The sequence below is a fragment of the Sinocyclocheilus grahami genome, unplaced genomic scaffold (genome assembly GCF_001515645.1).
Source record: "Sinocyclocheilus grahami isolate Dianchi unplaced genomic scaffold, SAMN03320097.WGS_v1.1 scaffold3.1, whole genome shotgun sequence".
Taxonomy (NCBI): domain Eukaryota; kingdom Metazoa; phylum Chordata; class Actinopteri; order Cypriniformes; family Cyprinidae; genus Sinocyclocheilus; species Sinocyclocheilus grahami.
The window spans coordinates 99,699-114,093 of NW_015505182.1; the positions used below are offsets into that span (position 1 = coordinate 99,699).

The following is a 14,395-nucleotide window of genomic DNA, read 5'->3' on the forward strand; positions in this document are numbered from 1 at the left end:
GCTGTATTCGATCAAAAGGGTGCTTCTACTAAATACTGAGCAAAGGGTCTGAATACTTAGGACCATGTGATATTTCAGTTTTTCTTTTTTAATAAATCTGCAAAAATGTCAACAATTCTGTGTTTTTCTGTCAATATGGGGTGCTGTGTGTACATTGAGGAAAAAAAATTTACTTAAATGATTTTAGCAAATGGCTGCAATATAACAGAGTGAAAAATTTAAGGGGGTCTGAATACTTTCCGTACCCACTGTATATATACACCTTGCTACGTGTACTGTTAGACTAACCGAGACTTGTCATTTGCACTTATATATTGCTGCTCTTTTGTTAGTTTTGACTGCTTTTATTGTCCTCATTTGTAAGTCGCTTTGGATAAAAGCGTCTGCTAAATGACTAAAATAAAAAATAAATATAACACGTGCATCAACGTTTTAGAAATATATTTTTTCTGTTCAACAAACAGTTCCATTTCTTAAAACAACAAAAAAAGATTTTTCTTTTTATCGTTTCATAAGTCAGGCTTTACAGGGGTAAATTAACTACATGAAATGAGAGTTAACACATAGTAAAAACGCATATATTGCTCACCTGAGTCCCTTCCCCTGGAAGAGTCCTGCATGAAGAGCTTGACCCCGCTAGCTGAGATGATGATGATGATGACAATGAGGTCATGATTGACTTAAGAACTGTGAGGAAACATATTTATATTCAGAACAACGACAACGTCTGTTTTATTTATACCCACAAAGGGCTGTCTTTCAAAACCTAGTGAGCTGTCTAACTAGACAGCATTTCTGGACATCATAGATGACATCTCAATAGAAATAAAATGCATGTTAATAATATATATGCAGTGCACTCGAGTGTTAACTATGGCAAAAAAGAAAATAGATAAATAAAGCTAATGTATTTTCCTAATTAAGACGTATTGAATGTTAAAATGCATTTTAAACAAAGTTAAGTGGTTATCATTACCCATTTTACTCTTAGTAATTTAATAATTTAATACATTTCATCATTTAAAAGTTTAATTCAGAAGTATCGTATCGGTATCGACGATACTGCCTTGAAAAATATCGGTATCGTATCGAAAACAAAATAAGTGGTATTGCCCATCCCTATCTAGCAGCGACTTTTGATGAGGGTGCTGTGGGCGTTCTACTGTTTGCATCGACAGCGAATCAGGTTTCTTGCCGCTAGGATTATATTACGTTTTATTAGATTAGATTAGATTATTTTAAATTAGAATTGAATTGAATTTTTAAAGGATAAGTGTCTGTGACCTGTTAAAAAATGGGGGATTAATTTTACATGCGCAAAAAGCAGCAAACAACAGAACATGAGGATTCACATGGTCTTCATATCACATCACGCACCTGCAGCGAGCGGAGAAAAACCTAATAAAGCTAGGGAAACATTTTTACTTAAATTATAAAAGAGTATGACAATTAGATTAGACTGTGCAGAAATTGAATTCTACACACTAATACACACAAGGCTACTCATAGTCACCAATGCTGATGTTGTTAACATTAATCATTTGAGAATAAAGTATAACAATAATAATCATTTGCACGGTTTGATGTGATATGAGCTAACCGATCTTTTGATTTAATCACCATTGGTAGTGAGATTTATGGTAATGCTTTTTTCCTCAGTTGGTCAGAACAAACGTGGCAGACTTGTTACTTACTTGTTCAGATGGCAATATCTGGTGAAAATTCTTATTTGGGTCATATTCCAAGACGTAAGCTAGAATCTGTGATTGCGAAGTACAGTAAATATCCACACCGGTGCGGTGACTGACTGCCACACATAGATACTCTTCAGAACATTAGATTCATCCGGCGGTGGAGCCGGGCCCACTCACAACCCACGCAAGCTAGTTAATTCCGCACACAGCTGCAATTGCAGGTTTTCAAACAAAACTTACGAACTGCAGCTTTAACCATGCAGCAAACCGTTTTAAATATTTTGATAAATTACTGAAAAAATAAACAATTAAATGACTTTTACAACCGTTTAACTGATTGTATTAATCGGTCAAAATTCGTATTGTCGGTTAACCGCTTAAAATGAACATCCCTAGCTAGGACAATTTTTAATATAACTCCGACTGGATTCGTCTGAAAGAAGAAAGTCATATACACCTAGGATGCCTCGGGGGTGAGTAAAGCAGCCTAATTTTCATTTTTGGGTGAATTAACCCTTTAATCATTTTCATTTAAACCAGGCAGGGTTACCTGTACTCAAAAATTATTATTGTCAGACTTTCAAATCCTTTCAAAATTAAGATTATAATATTTTAATTTTAAAATCACCACCACAAAAATAAATAAAATAAAATAAAAGGCATTTAGCACCTCTTTTTACTTTGAGATCTCTGAGGTTAAATACAGATTTAAAATCATAAGATATAGTTTCATAGTTTTGATACCGTTTTTGAAATCAAATCCTTGATTTGGGGGGGGGGGGGACAGTTAATCTAAAAAAATAAAGCATATACATAAACCCAAATAGGAAATAAATCAGTTATTGAATAATCATGTGTCCTAATAAACTCCTGAAATATTGGTGTCTCATATTTTAAAGCAGTCAATGCAATTTGGGAAAAAAATGTATCAACATTTTAAAAGTAAACACACATTGTTATTAAGGGGGGCATTCCCTCATTTTTTTTTAAATACTACTACTACTACATCATACAAATAGGCTACATAGGCCTACAATAGATTTCCTATGTGCATTGTTAGGAAGTCAGACAAAACACTCTTCTGAAGTTTTCTAAATATATCATATCATGGCACCTTTGCCTAGCTTTCTTCCTTTAACAAACTGAATGTTTTCCAAAGAAAAACAAAACAAGAAATCACAAGAAACCAGGACATGGGCCACATTGTATTTCAAATTCTAATGGCTTTATTTATATATAGATTTGTATATATAGTTTATATATTAACTTTGACTTCAATTGCTTGATTATCCTTTTTTTTCTTTTTTCATTTTTGTTCTGTTAGATTTAAACGACAGGACATAAAGAACAAGGCATTCCACATGATCATATATTACAAAAAAGTAAAGAAAACTTGAATGTGTGCACATCACACACATACATTACATAGATAATACACTTGCGTTAGTATAAATAATGAAATATGGGCATGACTGAATTCACTTCGACAAAAGAAAGCAAGAGTACAGAGAGCGAAACAGAGAAAGGAAAAGAGAGAGCGAGAGCGAGAGAGAGCGTTGTTATGACAGCTAAGTGAATAAATAATTCATCATATTTTAATCCAATGAATCTGTTGCATAGTTCGAAGCAAGCAGGACTGACATTTCAGCATGATAACGATTCTCACAAAAGCTAAATGAAAGAGGGGCTCAAGAAAATCTGATTTTTTTTCACCAATTAAAACACACACTGACTGAAGACACCGTTCAGACTGTCAGATCAAGAATCAAGATCTCCTCTAGCACACACACTTTGTTGTCTGAATCCAAAACACATACTCAACTATTTACTCCAAATGCGCATTGACAATTAATGAAATGGTAATTCAGCTGCTTATTGTGATTTTTCCCATTCATGCAGCATTAAGATTGACACAGCTGGGTCAACTTTACATGAATTTAGCATGATTCAAAATGAGCTCAACTCACACTTTAACAATGGAAAACAAACCAAGTAAGTGTACACTACTTTCCGACAAGAACATTTTGAGTCAACTAATAACAGTGTATCCCCCTACTGTCACCTTATAGCCCTTAAAACTACATTACATTAGGTGAGCACATATTCTCTGGCATCTTATAGAGACTGTAAACGCAAACATGACACTGGGACACATTGGGCTTTTTAGATTCACCAGTCGACATTTTCAATTCAATTATGCCAAATAAATGCAAAACATATTCACTTTCAGTTGGAATCGATTAAGGCCTCCACAATTTCCCAAAACCCATGATCAAAGACAGTTTTCTCATTTTCAATAAGTTACTCAGGACTAAATCAATCAGACACAGTGGTGCAGGTTGTCCATGTGGTCCATTGGCACTTCTGTGATCCTAGAGACGTAAAAAAAAAAAAATCACAAAACACTACATTTCTACATGACTGTAAACAGATTTTTTCCAACATTTTATCCCTCGCTAAGCAAAGCCCTTGTCCTTCAAAGAGATCTTGTTCAGTAAAAGTAACACAGAAACCTAGTTTGATTGACATGATTCTGCTTATGATGAGAATAAATGGTAATGATGTGCTTTAAACTAAACTCTTAAAAATAATGGTTCCAAAGGGGGGTACACATGCAGTGGAATGGTGAAAATGAAAGGTGTCATTTTTTTTTTTTTAATTGGAACCCGGCCCTTACTTTAACTTGAGCACTGCATTTTTAGAACACCATCTAGCAAGTTTACACACAAAAACAATGGGATTTAGTGCGGTGGAATGGATGCATTCTATGTGAACGGCGGTTCCAAAGGGGGGTACACATGCAGTGGAATGGTGAAAATGAAAGTTTTTTTTTTTTTTTTTTTTTTAAATTTGAACTATGGGCATGACTGAATTCACTTCGACAAAAGAAAGTGAATTCTTACTTTAACTTGAGCACTGCATTTTTAGAACACCATCTAGCAAGTTTACACACAAAAACAATGGGATTTAGTGCGGTGGAATGGACGCATTCTATGTGAACGGCCTCTTAGTATGAAGAACATTTCAATAATCATAATGGAATGGTTCCATGGACGTTATGGAACCATAGATGCCAATAACCTAATTTTAAGAGTGTATTTCACATGCAGTAACAAAAAAAAGACAGCTGCATTTTTGGATTGAAGAGTACACATTCATTGACTAATGGAAATAACTAAACCTAACTTGTATTTGTTTATTAAACAATGCTCTCTCTCTCTCTCAAAGCCCTCAAATAGAGGAAAAGAGTAGGAATAAAGAGAGTAAAGGGAATCAGTGCATTTCAGGAAAGTGAGATGGGAACTCAAGTACGACTGTTGCCTACCTTGAAACCGCAAGTTCTTCAGCTTTACTGTGCTAGCGTCTTTCATCTTTGATGGGTCATGCATGGATGAGAGGGAGCTGTCTGGATGGAGTCGGTAACCCACACAATAAGGTGATGGAACATCAAAGCTCGTACCACTCTGCAATTAAGCAGTTCAATCGACAGCCAATGCTTATGGCTATAAAAGTAACAAAACAAAGCCAGAGCGAAGCGTAACTGGTAAAAAGACCAGAGATTGTTCAAGCACATACTCTGGCAGTCATTCCCCAATTCCTACGCCCCAGTAATTAGGAAATTTAACGGAGTAGTGCTCTCTCCTGATGCCTAGACAAGAAACGAGATGCTTTCATCTCCTCGGGACAGAACATTCTTCCCTGAAACAGCATCGAGTCAGTGTGTGTTTCCTTCGCAGAGTCTATGATTGTGCGAGTGTGTGTTTGTGTCACATTCATTCTGGAAACAAGTAAACATTTTGGGACGCCTCATTCCATATGTAATCATGCAGAACATTGAACACATATACTGAACAATTACGATTTTTTCCCCAATGCAGTTCCCCCCCAACCCATCCAAGTATACAGCGTGGTTTAAGCTACACAGGACACTAAAAATACCAATCGCACCAGGTTGTACATATTGCTTTGAACCACCAATTTGTTTATAAGTAATGCATGCCACATCGATGATATTATGTTTATACAAAAATAACACCAGTATATATTACGGTGTTTCATATGAATTACAGAAATCAGATGTTCTATTGACTGCTTTCCCCGCAGCCTAATACAATTTTCATTTCACTCAACATCAGAAGTAAATGGACTAAACATATGCAAAATAAGTGGTTATAACTTAATGTTATATTCCAATTTTAAAACAATCTTTTATTTACAGCTGTGGTGTATCATTTCCTCCCGTCCCCAACCAAGCAAACAAGAATTGTCAGACAACTTCAGTAGAGTAGTAATGCGTTAAAATTCAAAGTTATTGCACAACACCTTGAAGCGATTCTCAGTTTACACGATGCGAGAGAGAAAAACATGTGCAGTAACAGAAATTGTTCTAAAGAGCTATTAAAGGGAACTAGAAAAGAAAATTAAAGACAATGGCTTTGATCGTCTCCACCTTTTTCTGCATCCATTCTGATCAAGTAATGAAAAAAATAGAAGCATATTTTAGATCCTCATGGGAAAGAAATATCCAAATATGGATGAAATCCAGTTATAAGTTATTCCAAATGAACAAGAACAAAGACATAAGTCTGTACAAAGCAACACTTTGGCAGAATTTATATAAAGCTCTAACTGGAAACCGTTTGACTGCTTCCACATCAAGTCAAATACATTTGTACTTTCGTGTAACATACAGTAGGTATGCTTCATTTATATCCAGAGCTGTGTATGACAAAAATGTTTTCACAAAGACAAATCAAAGTTAAATGATGACAACACAGAGTATACATACTGTAATAATCTCTATTTTCCATAGCCGACACTTTGCCACTTTAATGGGTGATACAGAAGTCTCACAGAAAATAAATTATGCTTTATCAGTCTAAAAGAACATAGAAGTTGAGCTCGAAAACCTCAAAACCTTTAATTAACATTTCCCACTGTAGTCCAAAAGATTCTAATTAGGTGACAAATCATAATATTTTACACACATCTATCTGGGGCTGCAGGTTTGGAGTACGCTATTCGGGATAAGGCCATTAAATGCTCACTCTCTCAACTCGACCAGACCCCTTGACTTTACAGTAAATGCTTAACTTTCTCAGCTCGGACATTAAATCTGAAACCGCATGTGGTTACAAACATGGCATAAATATTTTTATATATATATAACTGAAATATGTACTCAACTGCTTATTTTGCTAATTTGTCATGTCACCAAACTCTCTGGCCTATACACCTATATTTATATATTTTCCCAAAATATTAAAAAGTACTTAATATAAAAATACAGAACAATTGTAAAAAAGGAACAAAACATTGAGTTTTATATGAAATTCATGCATGCTTCCCCACAATAACATACCATGTTCCACTTAAGCGAAATAACAAAAACTGCCAGTAGGGGGAAGTGCAGCATCAGCCGACTGCCGTGGAACCTTTCCGTAAACATTAAAGTGGTCCATCTAGGTTTTTTTTCCCCTTTTGTCTTTAGGCAGTGACTCTCTGTGTGTTTTTCGAATTTGGTTGGAAATACAAAATAAACTGCAAAAACAATGGGATATAAAAAACAATCTATAAAATATGGCTCTGAGCGAGTAGAAAAAGGTGTAATTTGAGGAATCCATCGAACCTAGATTGGTATGAGCGGAAGGTCGGTCTATGGCAGTAGTATGTTTCAGCTAATAAAAAGCACATGTCGTTGAGGCCGCACTCTTATGAAAACAGTCCAATCTAGTTTGTCATCCAGGTTTCAACAGAGCTCACAGGATCCAACAGAGGCCCTTGCTGCATGCTATTGGGTGTTAGTGTTTTCTTTCTTTCTTTTTCTTTTTTTAAATAGCAAAAGCATGCTTACTACGTGCAGTATCCTTACCCTCACAGGCTAATTTCAGGGATGGGATTTTAGAGCTCTACCAGTGCCGTCTGAGTAACTTGGAGCTTATGTGGAGCACAGCCTGATATTAGATAACAAGGAGAACACCTAACTGCAGAGCTGAGGTGAGAAATAGACTGGATTTGAAAGTACACGCATATAGAACCACCTCTATCGCATTTTTTTTCTAAAGAGGAAACAAGAAAAAAGAAAATCCTATTCATTAGTTGTTATATCCCATAAAGGTTAGTAATGCAATTCCCATTCCCATACAATCAGACACAGATGAACCTAAAGACAGATACATGCACACTATGATGAGGTGCTGTACCTTCGATAAAGTACTTGGTCAATTAGCTGGGCATTTGTTTTGAGGCAATTGAGCATTAACAAGAGACTAGAGATGCCCATTGGGTGTGATTTTGATGAGATGATGTGTAGGATGACCCTCCCTGCCCCCTTAAGAGCCAATCAGGTATTCTTAACTCAGCTATCCAATAAGTTTAGTTTATTATAGTCTTTTATTCTGCTAACGTTCACTATAGCAGCCTTACATCTGTACATATAAAGTGACAGAACACCCAAAATGAGCCTAACAGCATTGTATGTGACAACGTCTGAACACATGACATGAATGTAGTGTCTGAACCACTTAAAATGTCCATTAGAGCATAAAATCATTTTAAAAACTAAAACAACATGGGTAGCTTTACTGCCATGTTTTTCAAACCACCTTAAAACAGAACAAATTATTATCTATTCAAATAGCAACTGAGTGCATGAATATAATCGGCTGTACCAGCAAAAAAAAACCAAAAAAAAAGAACTATGTGACAGAGTCCTGGGACAAATAACAAAAATGATTACAGCATTATACAAGACCAGAGACGTGACAATATAAAAATGAGAAAAATCACAACTGTAGAAGAGATAAAAATGCCAGTGACAGGCTGAGAGAGGGCATTTGCCGCAGCGTCGCCCTCTAGTGTGTAAGTTAGGCCATGCGTCACATGGGCTGCAGCACAGCCGCATGTACTTACAGAGCGCTGCTGCTGCTGCCGACACAGTGCAAGTCAAGAGGGGCAGAGGGGTGGGGAGGAAGGAGGAGAGGAGAAAGGGATCGTAGTCGCCCCATCGGCCGCTGTAGGTGCTGCTGTCTCTCAGATGTGTATCAGCAGAGCTCCATCGGAGGAGTGGTGCACAGGTTTTAAAAACAGAACAAACAAAACAAAACAACAAAAAAAACGATGATTTCGGGGCAGGAGAATGATGGGAGGTTCACACGGAGAATTCATGGCTGTGAAGAGAGCGGCCTGGGGGTTTGCCGCCACCTCCGTTTCTGGAAGAGGAAGGGAGGTGCTCAATCTCTACACAGTCCTCGTCTATCGTGGGGACGCGGGATTCCTCCTCGGAGAGGGGTACAAACTCAGGGTGGGACATGAAGTTATGGATGGAGCTTCTTGATTCTGGCTTCTCTAGGCCCTCGTATAGGGAGCTACGGAATGCGTTCACCACCTTAATCTGCAGCGAGGAGTTGGGAGACAGAAAGAGAAGGAATTAGTGGGATCGTATTGGCACGGGGTCCGCTTCAGAGCGGGATGCGCTGGATCTGGAGGGGAACAAAAATATGGTCAGCGGTGGGAGATGATTTCATTTCCACAACAGCACTCAAGCTCCTTATGAAATATCAAACAAACAAAATCCAACAAATAAACAACAGCACAGACAGTTGAATACAGAAACAGGGATAAAATGAATACAAACCACGACTGTGATGCAATTTCCTATTTGGGGCAAGTGAATGAGGAAATCAGGCACAGCATAAAACCGTAAGTGGGACACATCCATATCAATCACAAGCTTCGAAACGGTACAAACAAAATGACCACAATCACAGAACCACTGCAAGACGAGACAGACATGCAACCAATGTTTGTTCAATAAGCTATTTAGGAGCCAAAAATGGCAGATGTTCAGCATCGCTTTTGGGTTTATGAAAGCCTGTCAGTAGAGGTGGGCGATACAGCTGTCGGCACGCTACACTGGTAGAAATGGTCAACTGCAGAAATAGAGTATTGTGTAAAACGCTGCCGCATGGTAAAAAAGAAATGTGCCAAATCACATTACATTCAGGAAGGAAAGAAGGGAAGTTACTGTTGCTAACTCCAGATTTCCTAAAAATGTTTGTCTTCAACCATGGCAAGAAACAATCAGATTGTGTGAATTACTACAGTGAATATTAAATGACATCTAGATGAACTGACTATTTATAACCAGCAAGTGCCACTAAAAAGGATGCTACACTTCATCCAAAATGTCAAACTGGGTTTATAAAAAGTTTACTTCAGAACTGCTTTTAGTTTAGTTTTGTTTGAATTAATAAAAGCAATGCTGAGGAGACTTTAATAGATTTTTAATTGATTAATTACTTGTTGCATCGCAATGGGCATCAAAAGTGGCTCAACTCATCTAAAAGTGTGCATTTTTAATAGAGGCCAACTGCCAGGAAAAAGATCCCATTTATTTTCTTCACAGGGAAACTGATTTTGAACAATCACTTCTGAACTATTAAAGACAGAGCTACTGTTGAAGCCATCAGCCCACATTATTTCAACTTGTTTATTTAAATTATCATGTTTAACATGGGAGTTGCTGGTCAAAACTACACTACTCATGATTCTGCAAAAAAGTAATAGACAAAGTCAGGTGCTGTATTCTTTCAAATGCGTATTTTGCAATAAATGTATATAAAATATATATATATATTTTTAAATACAATCAATATCTTTAAGTCAGTTGTTTTATATTTATCCATTGTTTTGATTATGTCATTCACAATGCTTCATGGGTTTTTTAAAATACTTTTTCTTTGAATTAAATAACATCATAAATTTCACTGTTCCTCACACAAACCTACTGCATGGCTTTAGAAGAAGTCTCATGGACTATTTTCATGGTGCTTTTTAATTTCATTTTTTGCTTTAACACCCACCCCTACCAGTAGGAGTTCTGCTTTTCCAAAAGAGAGAGGTAAGACCAGTGAAGGGGTGAAATCAAGAGGGCACGGAGAAGAGAAGAACTGTCAGGAGTTGGAAAGAGAACAGAGAAGATGCTTTCAAATAAGTGAAACAAACACGCATGCACACATCTATAATAAAAGCGCAATTCCGATTCCTGGTTTTAATGCTTCATAAAAGCACTTACTAATGAGTATGATGGTTATAAAAGTCTACAGACTTAATATGCAGACCAATAGAGAGGATGTCAGAACTTTTGAGAGGTATGCTGCTTTACATGCAGGAATGCCAACAGAAACATTTTGTGGTAACGAGTTTTGACAGGCCATCATGCGTGTATAAGAGGGATCCTTGCTCAGCGCTGTACAGTCAAGTTACCATTACCTTTGCTTGAGGATGCCATTTATTTTGAAATGAATTTGAATTTTGTGGAAATCAATAAGACATTTTTTTTTATGTTTACTAAAAACAGTAAAAAGGAAGGTTTTTCCCCCAAAATATAAACTATTAGGAATACAAGTAGACAGAGCATTAAAATGCATAGCATGTGCATTCTGGGTCTCTCAGAGACCTCTCTCTGTGCTGTGTGGTAAAACGTCAGAAACTAATCTTGCTCTATTGCAATTTTTATGGCTTCAACCTTGAGAACAACCATAAAGACAGATGTGAATTGGAGTAACTTGTTCCGCGAGGGTCTGGAGGATTTTCCCCCTTGGTAACAAACAAGTCTGAAGAACCCTCTACCCTCATTGAGACAGATGTGAATTGGAGTAACTTGTTCCGCGAGGGTCTGGAGGATTTTCCCCCTTGGTAACAAACAAGTCTGAAGAACCCTCTGCCCTGCCAGCTCAGCCAATCAGCAATGGCTTGGTCTGTTCAATCCCTGTTTATTTCTCAGGTTTACATTCTTGTACCATGTCCTGGAAGACAACAGCCTTTATTTCAATTGGTCTAACTATTTCTGCCTTAGTTTAAAATAGCAGAGTTGAAATACCAACGCACCAACACAGAAGAGAGAGGAAGTGATCAGAAGAACCGAATGTATAAAATTACCCCCCGATTTTCTCCTTCAAGCCAGAGAAAACTTTGCACATAAAACCAAGCTGCATGTCAGATGTTGTGATACCGAAAACTGATCTCACTGCGTCCTGGAAGACAACAGCCTTTATTTCAATTGGTCTAACTATTTCTGCCTTAGTTTAAAATAGCAGAGTTGAAATACCAACACACCAACACAGAAGAGAGAGGAAGTGATCAGAAGAACCGAATGTATAAAATGAATGTCTGCTAAGTCACTAAATGCCATCAGCCTGTGAAAAATGCAGGAACAGCAGGCTGAAGTCATTTGTGAAGCATCTACGCTCTCCTCATAAATTCTCACAGACCTCGTCTTGAATCACTAATTTGGATGACTAAAAAGATGACTGTAGACCTAAAATTATATTCCTATGGTTCAAAACTATAAGTGGTCACTTGTATGGTGGAAATAGTAATTGGTTTTATTTACAACAACATCATTACAGCTATAAATGTGAATCTAGAGGATTCCTCAGATAAGTAACAGATTTATTTATGGTGTAGCGAATGCACATATGAGCCCTACACCCTTCCAAGTACTCCCCATAGTGAGTAGGGGTCATAATGATTCTCTCTTTCCCATGGAATTCACCCTCTTTTTCCCTTCTCCAGCTCACTCTCGCTCTCGTTTTAACACCAGGCCTCTCCCTCTTTTCACAACTGCTTTCACACACACACTCACTCACACTCTTCTCTTTGTCTTTCTCTCTCCTTCGTTTGCAGCCCCACTCTCACACTCATGCTTTCAGCCCCCTCATCACACCTGGTGTCTTCTGCTCTGACACGCTATACTGTCTCCATCTCTCTTCATTGATATTCTGGAAGGAACTAGGAGTCATGGGCTGTTTTTTCCTGCTTTCCTTATTTAGGTTGCATCAGTAGTGCTTTTTGCATTACACATCTGAAAGTGTGTGTTCACGCTCAAGGCAAATATAGGGTCAGAGGGTTCATTTCACCATAGATGGGAGCAATCCAAATATACAGACCGCTGGTAGAAAATTAAAGGTTCAATTAGGTTCAATCATTTTTAAAATAACTATGTGAAATTGGACAGATGCATTATCCAGCTATATCCTGCCAAGCAGTGCATTAAAATGTTAACTGGGTTTTCCACAGAACTGTGAAGTGTTCAGAGTGGTTTTTAGTATTGATATGCAGTAGCTAGGACGTTGGTAGATGGTAGGCTCAAATCAGATTATATGAGAATTACAAAATATGTAATTAAACAGTAGTAGTAGTAGTATTGCTTGCACATACAGTATGGTTATAATACTAGCCACAATAACTGGGAGTTACTGTACATTTTCAATATATTTGAAAACGGGGTTATTATTAGCTATTGTTGCAATTAAAAATAAAACGATTAAAACGGTTTTAATTGAAATAAATCTGAAATATAATAAAATATGAATATTTTATAAATGAATAAAAATTGAAATAGATACATTAAAAATGTTGCCTTGTCAACTAAATAGAATATGTTTAAGGTGAACCAATACAATACAATTACTGTTTATTAAACAACTCAAATACAATTAAAACTCAATCAACCTAACTAGCACATAAAACAACCTAAATAATAAACAAAAAAATGAATAAAAAAAAATAAAATTATATACACAATACATTACTTTTAATAAAAACTATAATAGCATATAAAGAAAACTAAAATAACGCAGAGTAACTGAACGCTTAATTCCAGGTAAGATCTCGAATAAGTCTAAAAACCTCAGATTTACTTCCATCACATGCACCATTTGCTAAAAGCCTTTTTAAAGGGTCCTCCTCAGTGAAGCAATTCAGTTGCTCACTTTTATTTGTGACGATCCTATATGCGGCGTCCCCTTCAAGGGCGTAAAAAACACCATTTGGAATTCGTCCAGAGACAGGCAGAGAGTCAGAGAGAAAAGGGAAGAGTTGTAACGTGACTGAAGTACAAAGCATAAAAGTGGGAAAAACAAGAAGGACCGTGAATGGCCTGCATCTGTCTCTCTGTCGGCCGGTTCATCAGACAGTGAACGTGCCGTGCAGGTTGAAAACATAAAAGGCTGTGCAGAGATGCATCAAAATTGTGCAAACACCAAGGTCATCAAAAAGAAATCTGGTCCAGTCCAGTCCAGAGTAGCACACAGTGTCCTTTGGCTTTTAACCCCACTCTGTTCAAGCATAGGAATAGGCTCATTGAGTAATTTGATGCCTGCACTAAAACCAGTTTTCAGGCTTCGACTGATCATATGTTCAGATCTAACGCTTCATTCCAACTAGGTGTGACATGTCGAGTTTCAGGTCTCAAGTAATTTTTCTTTCATCACTGACAGCTAAATGCTGTGCAAAGTGACAAAATCGTAAACCAGAGCATATTTGATGTATAAAGTACAGTTATTTAGAGCTGTACGGTGTTCTTTTTTCAAAATAAATTATAGAAAAGTGTGCACATCCAACCCAAATTGCAGGAAACATCTATAAATATCCGCACACTGACCTTATTGCCTGATTGTACAACGATAAATAACACCATACAGCAGAATTCATGAAACACAAGAAGAATAATTTCTGTGCAAACTGCTTGTAAAACAAAGCATAAAAAGACAGACTTTAATTCTGATTGTATTTAATGAATGTGGCCAAATGTGTTGATATTTCCTTGTCATATTTCCTTGGTTTTGGCCAATTAGATATCACTGTAGGCTGCATTTGACAGCAAAACACATCAAAAATTGTAAGTAGCGTCCATC

At 37.0% G+C, this 14,395-nt stretch overlaps 2 protein-coding genes across 4 annotated transcripts in view; both read right to left on the reverse strand.

Moving 5' to 3' along the window:
* The window catches only part of mdm4 (MDM4 regulator of p53), a 31,538-nt gene that overhangs the window by 13,296 nt on the left and 3,847 nt on the right, over positions 1-14,395 (reverse strand). For all 3 annotated transcript variants that reach the window (XM_016240086.1, XM_016240008.1, XM_016239939.1), the window contains exon 3: positions 590-687. In XM_016240086.1, coding sequence (XP_016095572.1) covers positions 590-673 — 84 coding nt within the window. In that variant the 5' untranslated portion in view covers positions 674-687. The remainder of the gene's footprint in view (positions 1-589; positions 688-14,395) is intronic.
* The window catches only part of LOC107581266 (plasma membrane calcium-transporting ATPase 1-like), a 46,750-nt gene continuing 38,237 nt past the window's right edge, over positions 5,883-14,395 (reverse strand). Inside the window, exon 19 of the mRNA XM_016266771.1 lies at positions 5,883-9,087. Coding sequence (XP_016122257.1) covers positions 8,845-9,087 — 243 coding nt within the window. The 3' untranslated portion in view covers positions 5,883-8,844. The remainder of the gene's footprint in view (positions 9,088-14,395) is intronic.